Source organism: Odocoileus virginianus, chromosome 32 (genome assembly GCF_023699985.2).
Source record: "Odocoileus virginianus isolate 20LAN1187 ecotype Illinois chromosome 32, Ovbor_1.2, whole genome shotgun sequence".
Taxonomy (NCBI): Eukaryota; Metazoa; Chordata; class Mammalia; order Artiodactyla; family Cervidae; genus Odocoileus; species Odocoileus virginianus.
In genome coordinates this window covers 29,605,792-29,625,614 of record NC_069705.1, presented here as the reverse complement: position 1 = coordinate 29,625,614, position 19,823 = coordinate 29,605,792, and the positions used below count along the sequence as shown (strand labels likewise).

Sequence of the window (19,823 nt, the reverse complement as noted above, 5' to 3'; positions counted from 1 at the left end):
TCTTCCTTAATTCTGAATAAGTAAAGAATTTTGTGTTTACTTGTGTTTGGGTTGTGTTTCTCGGAAACCTGTTTTCTCCTGCAGCCTTTGTTTTACATGCTTAATGAAGTTAATAATATCATGCTTATTTAGCATTTTGATGATTAATTTTCCAGTACATTGAGACAGTTGTTTACGGTTTTGTGGCTAAAGCTGAAGAATAGCTGATGTTACATCTATCATAAGTGCAGACGACAGGTGAAAATCACAAGTACGTTATACACACAGCACAGTTTAAGGTGGCAACTTTCTTGTTAACTCAAACAGGAAACTGAAGGCACAAAAATGCGGAGCTACTTCACTCTTGGTCCTGATAACGTTTTTCAGTCACCTTTTTCTTCTCTTCTGCAACGTCTTCCATCTACAAGAGGGGGCAGGCACCCCCGTTTCTATCTTCATCGTCTTCTGGTATATGCTGTGATAATGATAGAAAACCATCCAACATCTTGAAATAGGAATATGGGGTTCCTCATGCCCATATCCGGAGAAGGCAATGGCACCCCACTCCAGTACTCTTGCCTGGAAAATCCTATGGATGGAGGAGCCTGGTGGGCTGCAGTCCATGAGGTCGCTAAGAGTCAGACACGACTGAGCGACTTCACTTTCCCTTTTCACTTTCATGCATTGGAGAAGGAAATGGCAACCCACTCCAGTGTTCTTGCCTGGAGAATCCCAGGGATGGGGGAGCCTGGTGGACTGCTGTCTATGGGGTCGCACAGAGTCGGACACGACTGAAGCGACTTAGTAGCATGCCAATATCAGTTGTGTTCGTAGTTTACCTTTTTGAAAGATATTTATTTATCTATTTGTTTCACTGCCCCAGGTCTTAGTCGTAGCTTGCAAACTCTTAGTTGTGGCATGTGGGGTCTGGTTCCCTGACTAGGAATGGAACCCAAGGCCCCTGAGTTGGGAGTGAGGGGTCTTAGCCACTGGACCACCAGGGGAGTCCCCATAGTTTGTCTTCATCTTATACTTGTGGTCAAAACAGCCAAGGGCCATTCCTCTCCTGAAGACTCCCGACAGTCCTCACGGTGCCCCAGACCGAGTTATTGGATTCAGGTGGTCATTCTGATTGACTCGGGAGTTGACTTGATCATTGATCACCGCCCTGGACGCGGTGAGGTCTGGGATCAGCAGAATCATGAAGCTGGGGAGGAGTCCCTTGGCTGCCTTTTCCTCTTCTCCACGTTCCTGGCCGCGGGGCCCCTTCCTGCCGCCACCCTGGTGGGGCCGCTCCCGCCACCTGTGCTGGACGCCGCTGCCAGCTGTGTTCAGAGGAAGACCAGGTCGACGCGGCCTCCGCGGGGAAGCGAGCTCCCTGTGTGCGGCCGGAGGACGAAGGAAGTGGCTGGAGGAGGCTCAGCCCGGCCAGCTCTTCACTGGCGATGCTGCGATCTCGAGGGGCTGCCTTGGTCCTGGTTCAGGGTGGCCCAGCCCTGTCCTCTCCCCTGCCCTGACTGGCTGATCTTCAGTTGCTGCCAGTGTACCCCGGGGACAGCATCTCGACCCAGAGGAGGAGAGCCAGAAAAAGGGCATTTCAGATATCACTCACCAGAGTTGTGGTTTTTTTTTTTAACAAAGCCCTCAGGTGTTCAGCGATCAGGGCTGACTGGTTCTCTGCTTCTTGAGCATCTGTGTAGTTTGACCTTCATCCTTCTTTTCAGGTAGTAGGTGTGATAACCTGGACTGTAGAGGTGGAGAGGGTGAGGCAGATGAGCAGTCAGGGCAGCATCAGCTCAGGGACCGGACTGGGGCCTGCGGCTCGGTCACCCATCCTGGCTGCCCTGGGGGTCAGCCCCAGACTTGGCCTGCCTAAGTTTGCCCCTCCTTGGGACTTCTTGGAAAGGGCAAGGCCATTTTATTTTTTCTTATTTTATTTTCATAGTAGATATATTTTATTGAAGTACAGTTGACTCACAACGTTTCAGGTGCACGGCAAGGTGATTCAGTTATACATATACACATATATTATTTTGGGGGTGGGGGGCTCCCCCAGTGGCTCAGATGGTAAAGAATCTGCCTGCAATGCAGGAGACATGGGTTCTATCCCTGGGTCGGGAAGATCCCCTGGAGAAGGGAATGGCAACCCACTCCAGTATTCTTGCCTGCAGAATCCCATGGACAGAGGAGCCTGGTAGGCTACCGTCCATGGGGTCGCAAAAGAATCAGACGCACCTTAGCGTCTAAACTACCACCATGTTATTTTTCAGATTATATTCCATTATAGGTTATTAGAAGGTACTGACTCTAGGTTTTATTTCAGTATGGCCAACCTGAAAATTGAGCTCTCGAAGCTGGACAGCGAGGCGTGGCCTGGGACGCTGGACATAGAGAAGGAGAAGCTGATGCTGATCCACGAGAAGGAAGAGCTTCTGAAGGAGCTGCAGTTCGTCACTCCGCAGAGGCGCACGCAGGACGAGCTGGAGAGCTTGGAGGCCGAGAGGCAGCGGCTGGAGGAGGAGCTGCTGGCCGTGAGGGGCGCGCCCCGCCGGGCCCTAGCCGAGAGGTGCGTGCCCGCCCGGGCCCCTGGCCGGCCTCGCTGGTCCCGCCTCTGGCGGACCAAACGCCAGCATGGAAGGACCTGCCCCGTAGAGCAGTAAAGCAGAGGCGGCTTGGGCCCCGTGGTTCCTCCTCGGTAACTGTCGAGAGCGTGAAAATGCCTGAGACAGATGTTGAATAGCTAAGGAATGTTGACAGAAAACCAGGAATGCAGTCTGATAACAGTAGCTGTAAACTATGCACTCTGATAAGAGAGATTATCTGGACTGTTAGAGCCCCGAAGCTTCCCACTCTGGGCTATATTACTCTCAGGAATGCAAAAGGTTATTGCTTTTCACTTCACAAGGATATTTCAGCAGGTCACAAGATGTTCGCTTGGACTTTGTCAGTTGAAACCCTCACTGAAGCAGGTGGAAAATAGAAGGGAACATACTTTAAGCCATTTTTAGATCTTCCTGTGGGAAGGTGTAAATTGATCATTTGATCTAAAAAAAAGTGCAGTTCTGTAAGCAGATCAGATGCACTTCAAGCCGGGGGACCCCTGTGTGCAGGTTCGCCATAAGGCTATCCCCCCTCGGGGTCCAGGCCGGGCTGACCGATGCCCAGACCCCTGTTTCCCTGTCTCAACCATAAGCCAGGTAGCCCTTTAGAACCCCACCCCACATCATTTAGGCCCACAGGTAAGGAGCAGAATGAAGGGCAAGAAATTCACATTCGCGTATTTTCAGGTGACCTGGAAGTAAGTTTAAAATCCCCAGCCATAATCCAATCACTTTTTTTCTTTTTCTTTTTTTTTTTAAAACTTCTTGGCTTCTTGCATGCCTTGTCCTTTATACGCGTTTAAGGTTGTGTGTTGACATAGTATCAAAGCATTTGAGAAGTAGAGTGGTGGAGAAGGCGGGGGTGGTGGGCAGGGAAAAACACCTCTGACATTCCTAGTCACGCGTTAATGTGAGCACCTGTTTAACCATGACCGTGTGGGGAGCGTTGGCCTCCGTGAGTTAAGTTGCTGAAGGAGGTGGCTCATGGCTGCAGCGTCACAGCTTTCAGGAGCGTGAGAAAGTATCCAGGAGGACCCTTTACAGATGACGGCCTTTCACCGTCTTAAATACTTCTCATCACTCCCCTGCGTCTCCTCCCCTCCCGCGCTGACATCTCGCAGGTGCGAGCCGGGCTGGCCAGGCAGGGACCTATCTGAGCAAGACCAAAACAAACAAAACGTAAGGGTCAGAAGGCAGACTTCAGTTGTTTGCCTGAATTAACCTTGATGCTCTTGAGTGTCTGTGTCTGTGTCTCTTAAATTTCAAGATTTAAGAGATTCTCAGGTGAGATCCTGGGTCGTTACTGACTTGTGGTCTCTGCAGGAGCCCACAGAACTCACATGAATTTTCAGCCGGCATGTGAGCCCCCAGAGTCCCCCAGCCCCAGTCCTTGGGGGTCACTGACTCTCAGGACCAAGGGGACCAAGCTCGCCCCCTAGTGGTCATAAAGCGCATCGGGCGGAACAATGCTTTGTGTGACCCATCTCCCGCAAAGAGAAATGGCTCTCAAGTGAACAAAGCCTTCCTGTGCATCTGTCTGTTCTTTCCTTACAGTTACTCAAATTCCTTAAACCCTGCACTTTCCAACAGCTAATAAGATCTTAACATTGCTTCTTCTTTTTTCGCAGCTCTTAGGGGTTTTGCCTTACGTCTTGCCAAGATGTCTTCATTCTCTCTTAATTATATGAATATTTTTGCCACTGGCTCTGAAAAAAACGGCTTCCCTTGTGGCTCAGCTGGTACAGAATCCACCTGCAATGTGGGAGACCTGGGTTCGATCCCTGGGTCGGGAAGATCCCCTGGAGAAGGGAATGGCTAGCCACTCCAGTATTCTGGCCTGGAGAATTCCATGGACTATACAGTCCATGGGGTCGTGAAGAGTCAGACACAACTGAGCGACTTTCACTTCACTCACTGAAAAAAATTTATAGCAAGTGGGGGGGTATGAGTGGGGTTTTTGTTTTTTTTTTAATGGGAAAGGAACTTGTTCCTTCTGTAGATGACGTGCGCCTTCCCCCCGGGGACACCAGGGGCAGAGGTGAGGGGTGCCAAGGCACCCTGTCTTGCCAAGGGCAGCCGAGCCGTGGGACCGTGGGATGGGTCCTTCGGGGCCAGTTGGAAGAGGAGGACCACTGGCCGGGGCTGGAAAAGGGTGTCATGAGACAAGGCTGACATCTGAGCAGCACCTTCGGCCCTACTGCAGAAGGGGGAGAGGTCATTTTCCAGGAAGGAGACCGGGAACCAGCTCCCACCAGGAGAGGCTCTGATCTCATCAAAGACAGGAGGTGGGGCACTTGACCAAGGACAGTGACAGTCACCCCACCCCCCACCCCCCTGCAGGGCTTCTGTGACTCCTGGGGCCTTCGTTAAGCTTCTTCCAGTGACCTGTTACCTAGACACCTGCTGGACGGGGCCTGGGGAGGGGGTCCCGGGCTCTCAAGGCAGCCTGGGTGGAATGGGGAGAAAGAGCTGGGGCCTGCCCTCTGGGAGCTTGGGGTCCAGTGGGGGGACACAGGCCAGGACTTGGGGGTTCAAGGGAACCAGAAAGGGTCCAAAAGAGCAGCACCTGAGCCATCATCAGGGGAGGACACGGGGACCATCAAGCATGACTGACTAGGACAGAAAGCTTCAAATTTAAATTACAGCATGAAACACGCTGTCACACTGAAGCCTCCTTCAGTTCAGTTCAGTCGCTCAGTCGTGTCCGACTCTGTGACCCCATGAACCACAGCACGACAGGCCACCCTGTCCATCACCAACTCCCGGATGCTAGGCAAACTCATGTCCATTCAGTCGGGGATTCCATCCAGCCATTTTGTCCTCGGTCGTCCCCTTCTCCTTCTGCCTTCAATCTTTTCCAGCATCAGGGTCTTTTCAAGTGAGTCAGTTCTTTGCATCAGGTGGCCAAAGTATTGGAGTTTCAGCTTCAGCATCAGTCCTTCCAGTGAACACCCAGGACTGATCTCCTTTAGGATGGACTGGTTGGATCTCCTTGCAGTCCAAGGGACTCTCAACAGTCTTTTCCAACATCACAGTTCAAAAGCATCAATTCTTTGGTGCTCAGCTTTCTTCACAGTCCACATCCACATTCACTCTCACATCCAAACATGACTACTGGAAAAACCATATCTTTGACTAGATGAACCTTTGTTGGCAAAGTAATGTCTCTGCTTTTTAACACACCAGAAAACCTTTGTGTATCTGTGACACTTAGTTTTAAAACTTATCTCAAAAGTACTGCTTCTGTATCAGGTGGATTGAAGGACTTTCTCCAGACCTTTGTGTACCTTCTAATTCAGTTCATCTACTTTGTATTAATATTTTTCCTTGTTTTTGTTTATATTTAAGAGATTTAAAAAAAAAAAAAAAACAGGGACCGTACTCCTTTTCAAAATACACCTGTGAAAGCTGTGAATTAAGAATTTATCATCCTTTGAAGTACTAAACAAAATGACAAGAGTTATTTTTTTTTTTTTATTTTAACACAGAGTGAAATTGTGTTGGTGACACATCAAAGGATAGATATCTATAAATAAAATATGGGCATGTTTCCTCGCTGCCTAAAATGTACATAAGATTTCAAAGAGGTTGAAAAATTAGGGAAGTTTTCTTTTTCTGGAAAGAAAAGTAGCTAATTTTTGTATCAGCACCTCGCAGGGCGTGCTGAGGCTCTGAACACGGGAGGTTGGTTTTGATGTCTGCGGAGTTCTTTCACGCACGTGGCTGGCTTCGTTTGATCCCTCGCACAGCCTTAGCAGGTGGACGCGGCAGGATTATAATCACCATTTTACAGATGAGGAAGTCAGGAGCCACGGTTAGGTGACTTACCGTAAGGACACGCCAGTAAGCAGCCCACCCCAGAATCAAAATCGTGGTGGTTTCCTGGGTCCCCTTCTGCTCTTTGCAATGATATCTAAAGACCCTGATGTAGTCAGTATGCTTGATGTGTTTTTAAAATGGCTTACTCAAGTACACAATTCCATAATACTTGGATTTTTTTTTTCAATCTCATAAAAACTTGTTCAGCTGAATGTGGATTAAATTTCATGAAAATCCAATTGCAGGTGATGAGAGGTGCTTTCGATGGAAATCACTTTTATGTCTTTTGCTTGCTCAAAGGGTTAAGCCAAGATAAGCTCACACTGGCATTATGGACACTGGACTAATTTGTGTCTTAATCGCCAGAATTCTCATCAAAATGAGATTGGAATCCTTGTCACTGAATATGATTTCGGAACCGTCCTTACCAAACTCTGTGCTCAGATGATCTTTCCTAACTCCCTGTTACTGTTGTCTGATGTTTCAGTAACGGAAGTGGAAGTCACGAGCCTGCAGAAGGATCCTTAATCTTCGCTCATCTCTTTTGTTTTGTTTTCCTCCCCATTGTCTTTCCCTAACTTGTGAGTGTGAGGTTTTTTTACTCATTTGAGAAAAGTTTAGAACACCAGAATTCTACAAGTCCTAGTAACACTGTCCACTCAGACGTCTCTCCCCTTCTCTCAGTGGCTGTTAATCTGCCCACTTTCCTTCTGTTTTCTTTCTGTCAAGTTCATTTAAATTTCAGAAGGGAAAATAATAAGAATCTTTTTATTTCCACTTCAGTTTCCATGCCTATCATAATTATGTGAAAATAAATTTATTTCTCTCTCTCTCTTTGTTTTTTTTTTGGTCTAGATTGAAATTGGAAGAGCGAAGGAAAGAGCTGCTACAGAAACTTGAAGAAACTACTAAACTAACTACATATTTGCATTCACAACTTAAAAAGTAAGCCTGTTTGGTTCTTGAGGGGAAATCTTTTCTTGGCTACATTCAGGCATGTTGCAATTCTGCTTCAATTACCTCCTCTTTATTTTTGATGACTTAAAAGTAAGAAAATAGTTACACTAGTACAGTTAAAACCTGACCAAATTTAAAGTTGAAGAGATTTGTTTGTTTGCTTACATGAACCCCAGGGTCCTGTTTGGAAGCTGTTTGCAATGTGTTGGGAAGAAGATATATTTGAATGATCAGGACATACTTAGGAAAATAACACATTTCTCCACATCATCCTTTCTTTTAAAAAGGGAGATTTGCCCTAAAATAGCCACACATTCACTTCCAAAATATACACAGAAAAAGGAAGAAAGGGAGTGAGCCCAGCAGCCTTCCTCTTTAGAAGCTGAAAATGAAATCTTTTACAAACAATAAAAGATTTCCTTCTTTAAATAAAGTCACTGCATTAATCCTTCTTACTGTTTACCCCACCACCACCACACACACACATTTTTATGTATTTTTAATTGCACATTTGCTTACGGATATTTATGCAGATAGATTTATCAATAGATGTTTGATCCCTTTTTAAATTTTTTGTAAACTTTTACGCGAGGAGGGTGATTTTGGTAAGGGTAGGATTGCTCTTTAAAGAGTCTTTAGAGAGCCGGGTTGGAAATGTTCATGACTAGGCGTGGAAACGTGTGGTGTGGCAGCAGGTGCCCTTTCCCTGGTCGTTGACCTTGATCTTTGGCATCGCTGGGCTCCTTCCCTCTCTGCCGAAGGAGCCAGCAGGGGCTTCCATCCACATCATGGAGGTTTTTTGTTTTGTTTTTGAGTTTTAAGTGTTGTTTATTTATTTTGGCTGTGCTGATTTTCCGTCGCTGCATGGGCTTTTCTGCAGCTGCGGCGAGCAGGGGCCACTCTCTAGGTGTTGCACTTGGGCTTCTCATGGCGGCAGCGTCTCTTGTTGCCGAGCGCAGGCTCCAGGCTGCTGGGGCATCAGTAGCTGCAGTTCCCCGGCTCCGGAGCACAGGCTCAATAGCTGTGGTGCACGGGCTGATGTGGGATCTTCTCCGCTGCGCCACCAGGGAAGCCCGCGTCCGAGTTCTCACTGTGCGCCTTCCTCTCCCAGCCTCTCCGCCAGCACCCTGTCCATGTCCTCCGGGAGCAGCCTGGGCTCCCTGGCCTCCAGCCGGGGGTCCCTGAACACGTCCAGCAGAGGGTCGCTCAACTCTCTCAGCTCCAGCGAGCTCTACTACACCAGCCAGGGCGACCAGCTGGACGCGGATTATCAGTACAAACTGGACTTCCTCCTGCAGGAGAAAGGCGGCTACATGCCTTCCGGCCCCATCACCACCATCCACGAACACGAGGTGGCCAAATCCCCCAGCCAGCCTGGCCAGAGCGGTCCCGGGGGGGCGGCGGCCGCAGCCCCCGGCCGCCCCGCCCCCCTGGCCGAGGCCCCCAAGTCCGTGACATCCCTGTCCTCGAGGTCCTCCCTGTCCTCCCTGTCCCCGCCCGGCTCCCCCCTGGGCTTGGAAGGCGCGTTCCCCATGTCTGCGCACGACGGCCCGCTCCATCCGCTCTCTGCTGACTTGGAGGACTGTGAGCTGAGCGGCCACTTCGAAGACATCAGCCTCGGAGAACATCAGCTACTGCTGGACCCTGACCCGGGAGGAGCGCCCCCGTCTCTGCTGGACGGGATCAAGGAGCTCCGCGAGTGTGCTCAGGAGCCTCTGTATGAGGGGCCCGCAGGTACACGGAGACCCCGCCCTGAGCTGCCCCCGCTGAACCGTCTCAAGGGGTGAGGGGGGTTACTTTTTCCCTGGGAGCGAGTATTGCTGCACATCCCCCTTCTCTTTCTGCTGCTCTTTTTTCATTTTGGCTTCATTTGGGAAAGAACGTTTATTGCTATAACTTGCACATTTTTTTTCTCATCAAATACAAATCGCCTTCCGTGTTTAATAGATTTAACCGTTAAATGTCCATTGTGTCATCTGGAACCCTGCTGTGTCCTGCAGCTGCCTGGGGACATACTTTGTGAACATTCTTCAGGCTTCCAGATAAGGGTCTGTTTCTGAAACAGTGAGGTGGGGAAGAGGACCTTTTTTTTTTTTTCAAAGTTGGCCTAAAACAGATTCAAACGAAGGCAATTAGCATAGCAGCTAATTAGGACCAAGGTTCAGTGTTTAGATTGCTGTGGGAATTCTCTATAAATACAGTTTCTGCTTCATGCCAGACTCTCCCTTTCTGCGGAGAGTTAATTTGGAGAGAGTGGTCCCAGCCTGCGGTGTCGTCCTGCCACCTTCTGGCTGCAGTACTAGTTGCCGTGGGATTGAGTTCCCACTCCTGCCTCTGAGCTCAGAGAGGCAGAAACAGAGGGGAACGCTAAGACGCTTTAATTGCTTGCCTTTGCAAGGCCGGAGCTTTTAATACAGCAGATGTGGTTGTAAAGATCCCGGGATGGCGCGCACCTTGGTTGGCAGCTGATCACAGCTGTGGTCCGAGGAGCCTGCCCTGAACACGATGAGAAATGGACTCCAGCGCCCGGGGCACAGACAGGGATGCTGTGTGGCTCCTGTGCCGCTTGCCCGGCAGGTGCCAAAGCTGCAAGTGACGTGTTATGGAGATAATTAGCTGCAAAGAAAATGAGCACCGAACCGGTGTTTACAGAATGGCTCCAGCAAAGCAGAGACCTCACGCCTGTCCCCGGGAAGGCATGCGGTGTGTGGCACTGGGGCCCACCACCCCCTGGAGCCAGCCCAGCCTGCTCTGACATCTCAGGGGCCCTTCAGTTCCAGCGGGCACGTCGCCCCGTCTCTCAGGCTCGTTAGTTCCTCACCTGCAAGGTGGGGGCAAGACGGTATCTACCTCTTGGGGTGCTGGGAAGATTGACGCTCTCGTAATGCATCAGGAACATCAGCCGTGTCTGGTGCTCAGCATGCAGCTCACGGGAGTTAATATCACCCCCGTGACTCTGAGCAATGCAAACTCTGCTAAACCCAGTTCCTACCACAAACCACTGACATCTACAAAAGGAAGATAAAGCAAGAGAGAGGGAAGAAAGAGGAGTGGGTTTTGTTCCTTTCTCCTGTGCTGCGGGCCTGAAGGACCTGAGGACAGTTCCTGAGTTCGTCCTGTCCCTGCTGGAGGGCGGAAATCAAGCCAGAATGCCTCCGAAGTCCTTCCGCTGTCAGTCTCTGTCACCGTCGCAGTCAACTTCAGGCTGCTGTGGTTACTCCTGGGGGTAATCAATAAATCATGTCATCACCTTCACCCTTCGTGAAGGAGGGGTGGGCGGAGAGAAGGCACTGCATCATCAAGGAAGAAGCATTCCCCCTGCCTGAAATAAAAAGGGCAAGGCAGCCATCAATCCAGAATCTAGAGCCTCAAGACTTAAACATCTTAACAAGATGTAAAGTCATGACTCAGAAGGGAGGTGAAATGCATACCAGCGTGGATCCAGGCTCTCCGCTGGCCCGAGGATGAAAGCGTGCGGCGGGCTTGCCGCCTATTACACGGGGGCACAGCTTCAGACGAGGCTGCCGGCTCTCCGCAGGACGCCTGGCCATGAATATGAGTCAGAGATAAAAGTTAAGTGGGAGTCATTGAGAATTCAGTAACTCACAGTTTTTAATGGTATTTAGCCAGTGAGGAATTCTGTAAGTCAAAGACATTTCCCCTTTAACTTCTATTAGAGCAGCAGCTGGGGAGATGGAGACTGGAGAGAAGGGGCGAGCAAAAGAGGCAAAGACGTTTCTTCCATCGAGTGCCAGAAGCTGTTATAGAAACTTCTCCAGCACTTGAGGGAGGCAGACAGCTTCTTATCCCTGACCGTGGCATCTGTAGTGAACCCCGAGACAAGGGAGGCAGGGGACCCAGGAGAGTGTGTGCCGGTGATCCCTCCCCTCAAAATATCCCGGGACAGGGGAACACCAGATTCTGCCTCAAATAATAACCAAAATAATGAGCCTCCCAGGATTTTGTAAGTCATAGCGCCTGGAATCATCCACCTCTGTTGATTTGAAGAGTAACATCCTTGATTCTCAGTGGAAATTTTATTTTGACTTTCTCGGAACCAAACCATGTGTGTGCGCGCGCGCGTGTGTGTGTGTGTGTGTGTGTGTGTGTGTGTTAGACTTAACTTTTCCTAAGAAGAAATCCTAATGGCTGCTATCACTCTCCCCTCCCTAGATGTGGAAAAATCGTTACCAAAAAGAAGGGGAATCCACTTGCTGGGGGAGAAGACCGCCTGTGTGTCAGCTGCGGTCTCGGATGAGTCGGTGGCTGGGGACAGCGGGGTCTACGAAGCGTTCGTGAAACAGTAAGGATCCAGCCCGAGCGGCTGCTGCACACGCCCGGGGGCGCATGGATGACCGGCCCTCCGTCCACTCGCTGCAGCGGGAAGGGCTGTGGGCATTAAAGAAGGTCAGGGGTGCCAGCAGCGTCCCACTGGCAGGGAAGTGAGGAACAGGTTGATGTGCTCGTCAGCTGAGCCTCTTAGAGACATAAACGCGATTTTTAAAATTTATTTATTTATTTGTGTTGGGTCTGGGTTGCAGCACTGGGGATCTCCATTGTGGTTCATGGGCTTCTCTAGCTTCGGCACCCAGACTTTGTGTAGCTGTGGTGCAAGGGCGTGTTGATCTGAGTTCTCAGACCAGGGGTCACACCCGTGTCCCCTGCACACGACCACCAGGGAAATCCCGCAAGCTTGATTGACTGGGCACACCGCAGGGGCCGCCCAGTGCCTGTTTGGCGTGCAGAGCGTCTCATGTGTGCAGGTCTCAGGCAGCCCATTCCGGGGTGCGGCACGTCCCGGGGAGCTGTGGGAAAGCCGGCCACCAGGCGGGCCTCCCCCTCGGGGCCCAGGTGCAGAGTCCTCCCGATGAGGGGAAGCCAGATTTGAAAGAACAAGCTTGCACTGGGGTCAGGCCCACGGGCTGGTCCAGGAGTGCCATTAGTTCAGGTTTTTGTTCAGAATTGGTGAGGGGCAGACAGTTCCCAGGTGGCGCTAGTGGTGAAGAACCCGCCTGCTGATGCAGGGAGATGTAAGAGATGTGGGTTGAATCCCTGGGTCGGGAAGATCCCCTGGAGGAGGGCATGGCAACCCCCTCCAGTGTTCTTGCCTGGAGAATCCCATGGACAGAGGAGCCTGAGGCGGGGAGCAGGGGGTGGCTACAGTCCATGGGGTCGCAAAGAGTCAGCCACGACTGAAGCAGCTTAGCATGCACACAGGCAGGCAGCGACCACAGCTCTGCATGCCCTGGTTCACAAGCGTTGACCCGCGCCTGCCCGTGCCCTGCCCGCAGGCCCAGTGAGGTCGAGGACGTGCCGTACAATGAGGAGGACGCCACGGTCATGGAGACGGCCCAGGTGCAGATCGGGCTGAGGTGAGGATGGCTCCGGAAGGGCGGCTTCTGGCCTCCGTGCGCCAGCGAGCGGCCTGTGCCCTGCCTCACCTCATCCACTTCTCTCTGAACAGATATGATCCAAAAAGGTCGAGTTTTATGGTGCTGGTATCACAACTCCGAAATCTGCATGCCTTCCTGATACCTCACTCTTCAAAAGTGTAAGTAAAATCGCTGGAGAACAATTCGAAGAACTTCACATTCATCTGGCAGTTCATCCAGGTGAAGACATGGGGAAAGGCATGGCAGGGCTGGTCATGCCTTCATGAGCTCTAGACAGAGACGAAGAGGGGGTGATGCGGGCCCACCCCCTCCTTTGGTTTTATGAACGGGGCAGTGAGGTGGGGGTTTAAGGGGGTGGCTCCATCACCCCAGGAGCCTGCCTCCCAGCGCTGAGGTTCGGGGCCCCCATCAGCAGTGTTCAGGGATGACTGGCTGATGATTCTATCGGTGACTCCTCCCTCCTAATCGAAGGCAAAAGGAGAAGGAGGAGGCAGAGGAGATGCCTCCTCTGAGATGTTTAGATGGCATTGCTGACTCAGTGGACATGAGTTTGAGCAAACCCTGGGAGATGGCAGAGGACAGGGGAGCCTGGCGCGCTGCAGTCCGTGGGGTCACAAGGAGTCGGACACGACAGCCACTGGATGACAACAGGAAGGCAGAGAAAGACGATTTCTCCTGCTGCATTTCCAGCCTTAACGGCTGCAGCCCGGGGTCCACTAGGGTTTTCATGCTGAGTCCCCGTAATCAGTGTCGATATGAAATACAGAAATAATACGGCCTTCCTCAGTTCTTCATGTGAATTTATAGTTTTTATGATCGGAGAAGGATGCTCTTTAGAATGTGAATTAGAAAGCCTGTAAATGGGGCAGTGGGGAGGGATATTTAATGGGTATTCTCTTCTGGGAACTTAACAGAAGATACCTCCTGCTGTTTGTAGGAACTGTGGGTCCTCATGTAATATGTGCTCAGAAAACTCACTTGAATGTGGTGGTAGATGGTACCTGTATTTGTCAGACTCTTCCTCTGAATTTGACAAAGCATAAAACTGTTTATCATATCTGAGACTTCTGAGATGCTAGGCAGTGATTTTTTGAACTGTTAGAGATTCACCCTCTTAAATTGTCATAGCTATACGCTCCTTAGCGTTTCTTTCCCTCTGGAAGGACAAGGCGTCCCATCCCTAGGGAATGAGCATCAGCATTTCTTGTCTAATGAGGATGAGTGTTCTTTGGGACACAGTCACCCGTGTCTACTTGGGTTCCCACGTCCAGATGGTGGCCACTGTGGCACCGGCCGGACGCGGGCAGGCAGGATTAAATCCGTCCGCTCCTGGGTCTTCGTCCCCCTCACTTCCCTACCCAGGGCCTTTGCTGTAGCCTCAGGGCAGGGGGCAGGCTTGGCCTGGCATGGTCCAGGACGCCAGGGGCACCGGCATGTTAGGAACAGAGCCTCCGAGCCCCCGAGCATGACGACGATGACCATAGTGGCCGCGAGCCTGGGGTTGGCGATGAAGTCGGTGTCCCCTGCGCTCCTCCCCCGGGAGGATCGTTTCAGACACCAGCTGCGAAGCCAGGATCGCTGAACCCGTGAGTCCATTTCATCCTTGCCCTTTGCAGGTATTTCCGGGTTGCCCTGCTTCCCTCCTCAAGTGACGTCAGCTGCCTGTTTCGAACGAAAGTGCACCCAGCTGCGGAGTCCCTGCTCTTCAATGATGTGTTCAGGGTGGCCGTCTCCCAGACGGCCCTGCAGCAGAAGACCCTGAGGGTGGACCTGTGCTCCGTCGGGAAGCCCCGCAGGGAGGAGTGCCTGGTAGGACCTCTTGCCTCGGCCTTCGGATGACACCCCTGGGCGTGCTCAGAGTCCCTTTCCAGTGGCCATTCCACCAGCCCCAAACTACTGCCTGTCTGCTCAGTGCCTCCGACACAGCCCAGCGGTGGCTTCATTTCTGCCACCATTTCTGAAGTCTTGATTTCTGCTTTCCGTTCTCTTTATTTCAGACCTTTCAGATTTGCTTAGCAATTATGATCCTCTGAAAAATCGAGTTCTTTATTTCTAACCTTTGGATAAAGAACTTTGGCCTCTGTTAGGCCCATCACTGTAGAGTATGCTTATTTATTCCCAATATGAGCCCGATGCTGGGCACTTCACATACATTATCTCACTTCGTCCCCTCAACAGTCTTAGGAAAAAGGTATGATAACATTTACAGATGAGGAACTCCTTAGAGTGGCCGTGTGTTCAAGGTCACACAGCTCGTGAATATGGATAGATATCAAAAGGACATCCCACCCCTAGTTCACTGTTCAAATTTAATTTAAGCAGGACACTGAATAAAGTTCCTTACTTCAGCACGTTCTCCCAGCGATGGGGTTAGGGCTTGTTGGAAGGCCAGTGTGACTGCTTAGAGCAATAGGATACTTGCATACCAACACAGAAGACTTCATACGTCACTAATAGCGGGTTGAACCCACCGTCGTGTACAATGACCAGAACATCATTACATCCCAGTAGAGTTTCAGATGCAGGTGTCTAGAGGTGTGCCCAGGTGTTCAGGAAGCCCTGCGGTCTCCAGTTGAAACCCACATAGTTCAAGGGTCAGCTGGAACCCCAGTCTAAAAACCAACCTTGGGATTCTTTCAAAGTCTACTTATACACAGAATGTTTTTTTTTTTCCTACTAAATTTGTGCCATAATGCTACATAATCTGTGGTTGGTTGAATCTGAGGCTGTGGAACCTTGAATATGGGGGCCAACTATAAAGTTAGACGTGGATTTTCAATGGCAGAGTGGGGGGTGCTGTCTGCCCCCCTCACCCTCGTGGGGTTCAAGAGTCAACTGTATTTCCTTTTTTTTTTTACATTTCTTACTTAATCACACCTGAAAATATAAGACATCTCCAGGTTTAAAAGAAAGAAATTCACCAGTGCTTTGTATCATGGGTATCGCATCTTTTTTTCTCTCTAAAACAAGCTTGCCCAGTAATCTTCATTATATTGGAGCAAATATGAATTGAAGCATTTCATTTTCTCTCTCTTTTTTTTTTTTTCCTTTTTTCCTTTCCTTTCACACAGGCGGGAACTCAGATCAGCCTGGCGGACCTACCCTTTTCCAATGAGATTTTCACTCTGTGGTATAACTTGCTTCCTTCAAAGCAAATTCCCTGCAAGAAGAACGAAGAGGATACTGAGGACTCGGTATTTCAACCAAGCCAGCCACTCGTGGATTCCGTAGACTTGGTGAGTCAAGTCTTACTGAGACACTTAGGTCTTCAGTCCATCTGAAATTAATCTTTGTGTAGGCTCTGAGATAGAGGTCAGGGTCGTTTCTTTTCTTTATCCATGCGATAGCCAGTTGACCTTGGATTATTTGTTGAAAATACATCTTTCCTAACTGCACTGCACTGTCAGCTTTTATCCTAAGTCAGATGACTTCTGCGTGTGTTAGCCTGTCCCTGAACTTTCTATTCTGTTCTGTCCACTTAGTTGTCTATCTCTGTCTACAATACTAGGCTTTTTCAAAGTGAAGGCTTTCAAGAATTCATCATTTAGAATGATTTTTTTCTGAGGCTATTTATAGATAATTGCTATCAGATTAAGGAAGTTTCCTTCTCTTTCTAGTTTGCTAAGGGTTTTATTGTGTGTGGATATTGGATTTTATCAAGCATTTTTACTGTATCTCCTAAGATGATTACATGGCTGTTTTCTTTTATTCTCTCAATGTAGTGGATTATACATTGATTGACTTTTGAATGCTAAGTCTGTTTCAGATTCCTGGAATAAAGCAGACTGAATTGTGGTGTATCTAATGCATGTTTTTGCATATATTCTATCATAAAGAATATTGAGACTTGCTTTATGGCTTAGCATGTGTTCAGTTTTAGTATAAGTTCCATGTACTCTTGTAAAGGATGTATTTTCTGCAGGTCTCTTTGTTAGTTTTGCTTTTCAAATCTTCTGCATTTACTGATTTTTCAATTTGCTTATTTTATCACTGTTTAAAGGTACAGTAAAATGTCTAACTTGTGATTATAGATGACTGTTTCTTCTTTTAGTTCTGTTACTCTTTGCTTTTTGTATTTTGCATCCAGGTTATTAGATGAATATAAATTTAGCATCGTATTGTATCTTTCTGTTCAACTGACCCTTTTATCATCATAAAATATCCCTCTTTATTGCTAATAACACTCTGATATTAATAAATGTATATCAGGTTTTTTTTTGGTTAGCATTTCATGGTTTATCTTTTATTATTCTTTTACTTTCAACCTTTCTGTATTCTTATATTTAAAGTGTTTCACTCGTAAGCAGTACTTAGTTGGTTTTGATGTCTTAGCCAGTTTTAAAATCTTCTTTTAATTGAAATATTTATTTACACTTAATGCTGTTATTGATATATTTGGCTTTGAACCTTTCATCTTGCTCTTTGTTCCCTCTTAGTCCTTTTTTTCCCCTTCTTTTAGATTAACCAAGTATTTTTAAGCTTAGATTTTTCTTTCTATCAGATCATTAATTAGTACTACAGTCTTTTCTTCTTTGCTGTTTCCCTGAGGATTACAGCACGCATCCTTGACTTATTAGAAACTTTGTTAAATTAATGCTTTTTGCTTTTTCGCAGATGGTACAAAGATAACCGCTTTTCTTTCACTTCATGATTCTCTTTCCTCCTCCTGTGCAATTACTGGATATATTTTAGTTACATTTATCTTAAATCCTGCAACACATTATTGTCATTGTTTTATTGACAATCAGCATTTATTCAGGTTTCCCTATGCCTTTTAGCCTTTCTTTTCCTTTCTGCATTTTTGTGCTTCCAATTCAGGGCATTCTCCTTCTGCCTGGAGAATTTCCTTTAGTGTTTTAGTACAGGTCTTTTGGCATATTCTTTCAATTTCCTTTGTGAAGGACTCTTTTTCCTGCATATTCAGAATTCTAAGTGAGTGGTTATTTCTCTGGACACATTGAAAACAATGTTTTGTTGTCCTCTGGCTTTCATTGATTCTGTTCAGCCGCTGGAGGACAGGCTAATTGTTGATCCTTAAAAGGTATTACTCCTTTTTTCTTCCACTGCTTGTAAAATTTCCTCTTTTTCTTTGGTTTTCAGCAGTTTCACTCAGATGTGCTCATGTGTATTTCTGTTTATTCTCATTCAATTCTCCATTGTTTCATCTGTTTTCTTGAGCATGTTAATTACAAAACTTTTACTTTCTTCTCTAAATAGCTGTAGTATATGGATCACCTACGGGTCTGTTTCTTTTGCTGGTCATTCTTGGATTTCAGTCGTGGGGTCCTGTTTCCAGCGAGGTGCTGGGTGTTATGTATGGAGTGCAGCGGATCTGACGGGTAGCTTCCTCCAGAGATGATTCAGTATCCTTCTGGAAGGCAGGTGACAACATGGGCAGCTTACCTGGATCACTTGAGGGACCTGAATTCCAGTTATTCTCTTCCTAGGAAGAGAGTTGCCATGAAGCACCTGAAATATCTGCTTACGGTTCAGCCTCCTAGCAGCTGGTTGCTTTCTCAGCTTCTCACTCTGCACGCATGTGGCTTGGCGGGGGCAAAGGTCTCGATAGGAATATTGTACAGAATATCGGGCCCACTTCACAGTTTACTTTCCCTGACCCTTCATAGGAGGACTCCCTTGTCCTCAAATCTCTTCCCATCCTCCCATCACTGCCACAGTCCCGGGCGGCCACAGCCCATCACCTTGTGCCTCACCACGGCATCGAGACACACCCCCAAGAAGAAGCGTGGCGTTCCGTTTCCTTACACTCCCCTCCTCCCTGGGATCTTCGCCCTTGAGTCTTAGCTGCCTTCGTTGCTCTTCGTTGCTTTGAAACAACTGGAGTTTTTTGCTTTTCCTTTTATTGTATTCAGCTTTCATATTTGTTCTAAGCGAGAGAAGTGAGTCTCATACTTCCTTCTCCTCCACAACTAGAAGCCTAAGTCCCCATCTGATAAGTTTTTAAGTCATTTCTGAAGTTTACGGTGTTAATTGCCCTATGTTGTACCTTCTCCAGGATGCAGTGTCAGCCTTACTTGCAAGAACATCAGCGGAGCTGTTGGCCGTGGAACAAGAGTTAGCACAAGAAGAAGAACCAGGGCAGGAAGAAGAGCACAGAGGTCCAGATGGAGATTGGTAAATAAGAGTTATTTCATTCTGCTCCTGGGATCTCAAAGAGGGTGTGTTTAGTTTCTCAGAAGACACTTTGAGGGACACCTTCATGGGTTTAGATCTTGTTCTGGAATTAATGGAAAGTAACACAGCTTCAGGGAGTGGCCCCAGGAAAAGCCGCCCCTTGGTGTTAGAGAGTTGAAAAAGTAATGGTGAGATTGTGGGCAAAGTTACTAACATGTGAGCAAGACTCTCTGTTCTTACCTCCGTAACTTTGACACACTTCCTGAGCTTTTCTTGTTGGTTTGTTTAAAGTCTAAATTATTTTGAAAGAGATGACAGTTTATTACAGAGTCACAGATAAATTTAAAAGCAGACTTTTTCTGTAAACTACTGAAAGTGCCATGTAGGCTCTGGTTGTTCAAAATAGGTTTTTAGAAAAGCAGCTTCTGAGTGGTTGCTTTTCTATTTCTTGCCACGTCTCACCTTCTTTTACTGCTCCCTCCTCATTTTTCATACCTCAGTTTTTTTTTTTAAAGAAAAAAAAGATTATAGCCTTTGTCTAGATTCATACACATATAAAGAACTGTGTTTCCAGGTTTGCATTGTTTTCTCTAAAAACATATTTTAGTGAAGGTGTCAGGTTTTTTAGTACATATGTAAAATCATTTGGACTAATCTTGTATGTATTGTTACACTGTTATGTTTGAACTACTGTCGACATATATTTGCATATACCTAAATATATAGCAGCATTTGTGGGTATGTGTGTGTATATACAAGACTTTTTACAAACTTGGAGTAACAAGATATGAATAACAAAATTGTGGACATTTGGAAGAAGCAGCTTACTACAGTGACGTAAAAAGGTACAGAGATACCTTGTTCTTATCAAAAGTCCTCTATAGTGAATAAAAATCAGAGCACTGCAAAAAAAGCTAAGTATGAGAGTGATGACGAGGTT

General features: G+C 47.9%; 1 protein-coding gene across 2 annotated transcripts in view; it reads left to right on the top strand.

The window, feature by feature from the left end:
• The window catches only part of WWC2 (WW and C2 domain containing 2), a 145,872-nt gene that overhangs the window by 106,354 nt on the left and 19,695 nt on the right, over positions 1-19,823 (top strand). For both annotated transcript variants that reach the window (XM_070460094.1, XM_070460095.1), the window contains 9 exons: positions 2,303-2,545; positions 7,254-7,343; positions 8,467-9,089; positions 11,529-11,658; positions 12,647-12,727; positions 12,820-12,906; positions 14,365-14,557; positions 15,820-15,984; positions 18,765-18,883. In XM_070460094.1, coding sequence (XP_070316195.1) covers positions 2,303-2,545; positions 7,254-7,343; positions 8,467-9,089; positions 11,529-11,658; positions 12,647-12,727; positions 12,820-12,906; positions 14,365-14,557; positions 15,820-15,984; positions 18,765-18,883 — 1,731 coding nt within the window. The remainder of the gene's footprint in view (positions 1-2,302; positions 2,546-7,253; positions 7,344-8,466; positions 9,090-11,528; positions 11,659-12,646; positions 12,728-12,819; positions 12,907-14,364; positions 14,558-15,819; positions 15,985-18,764; positions 18,884-19,823) is intronic.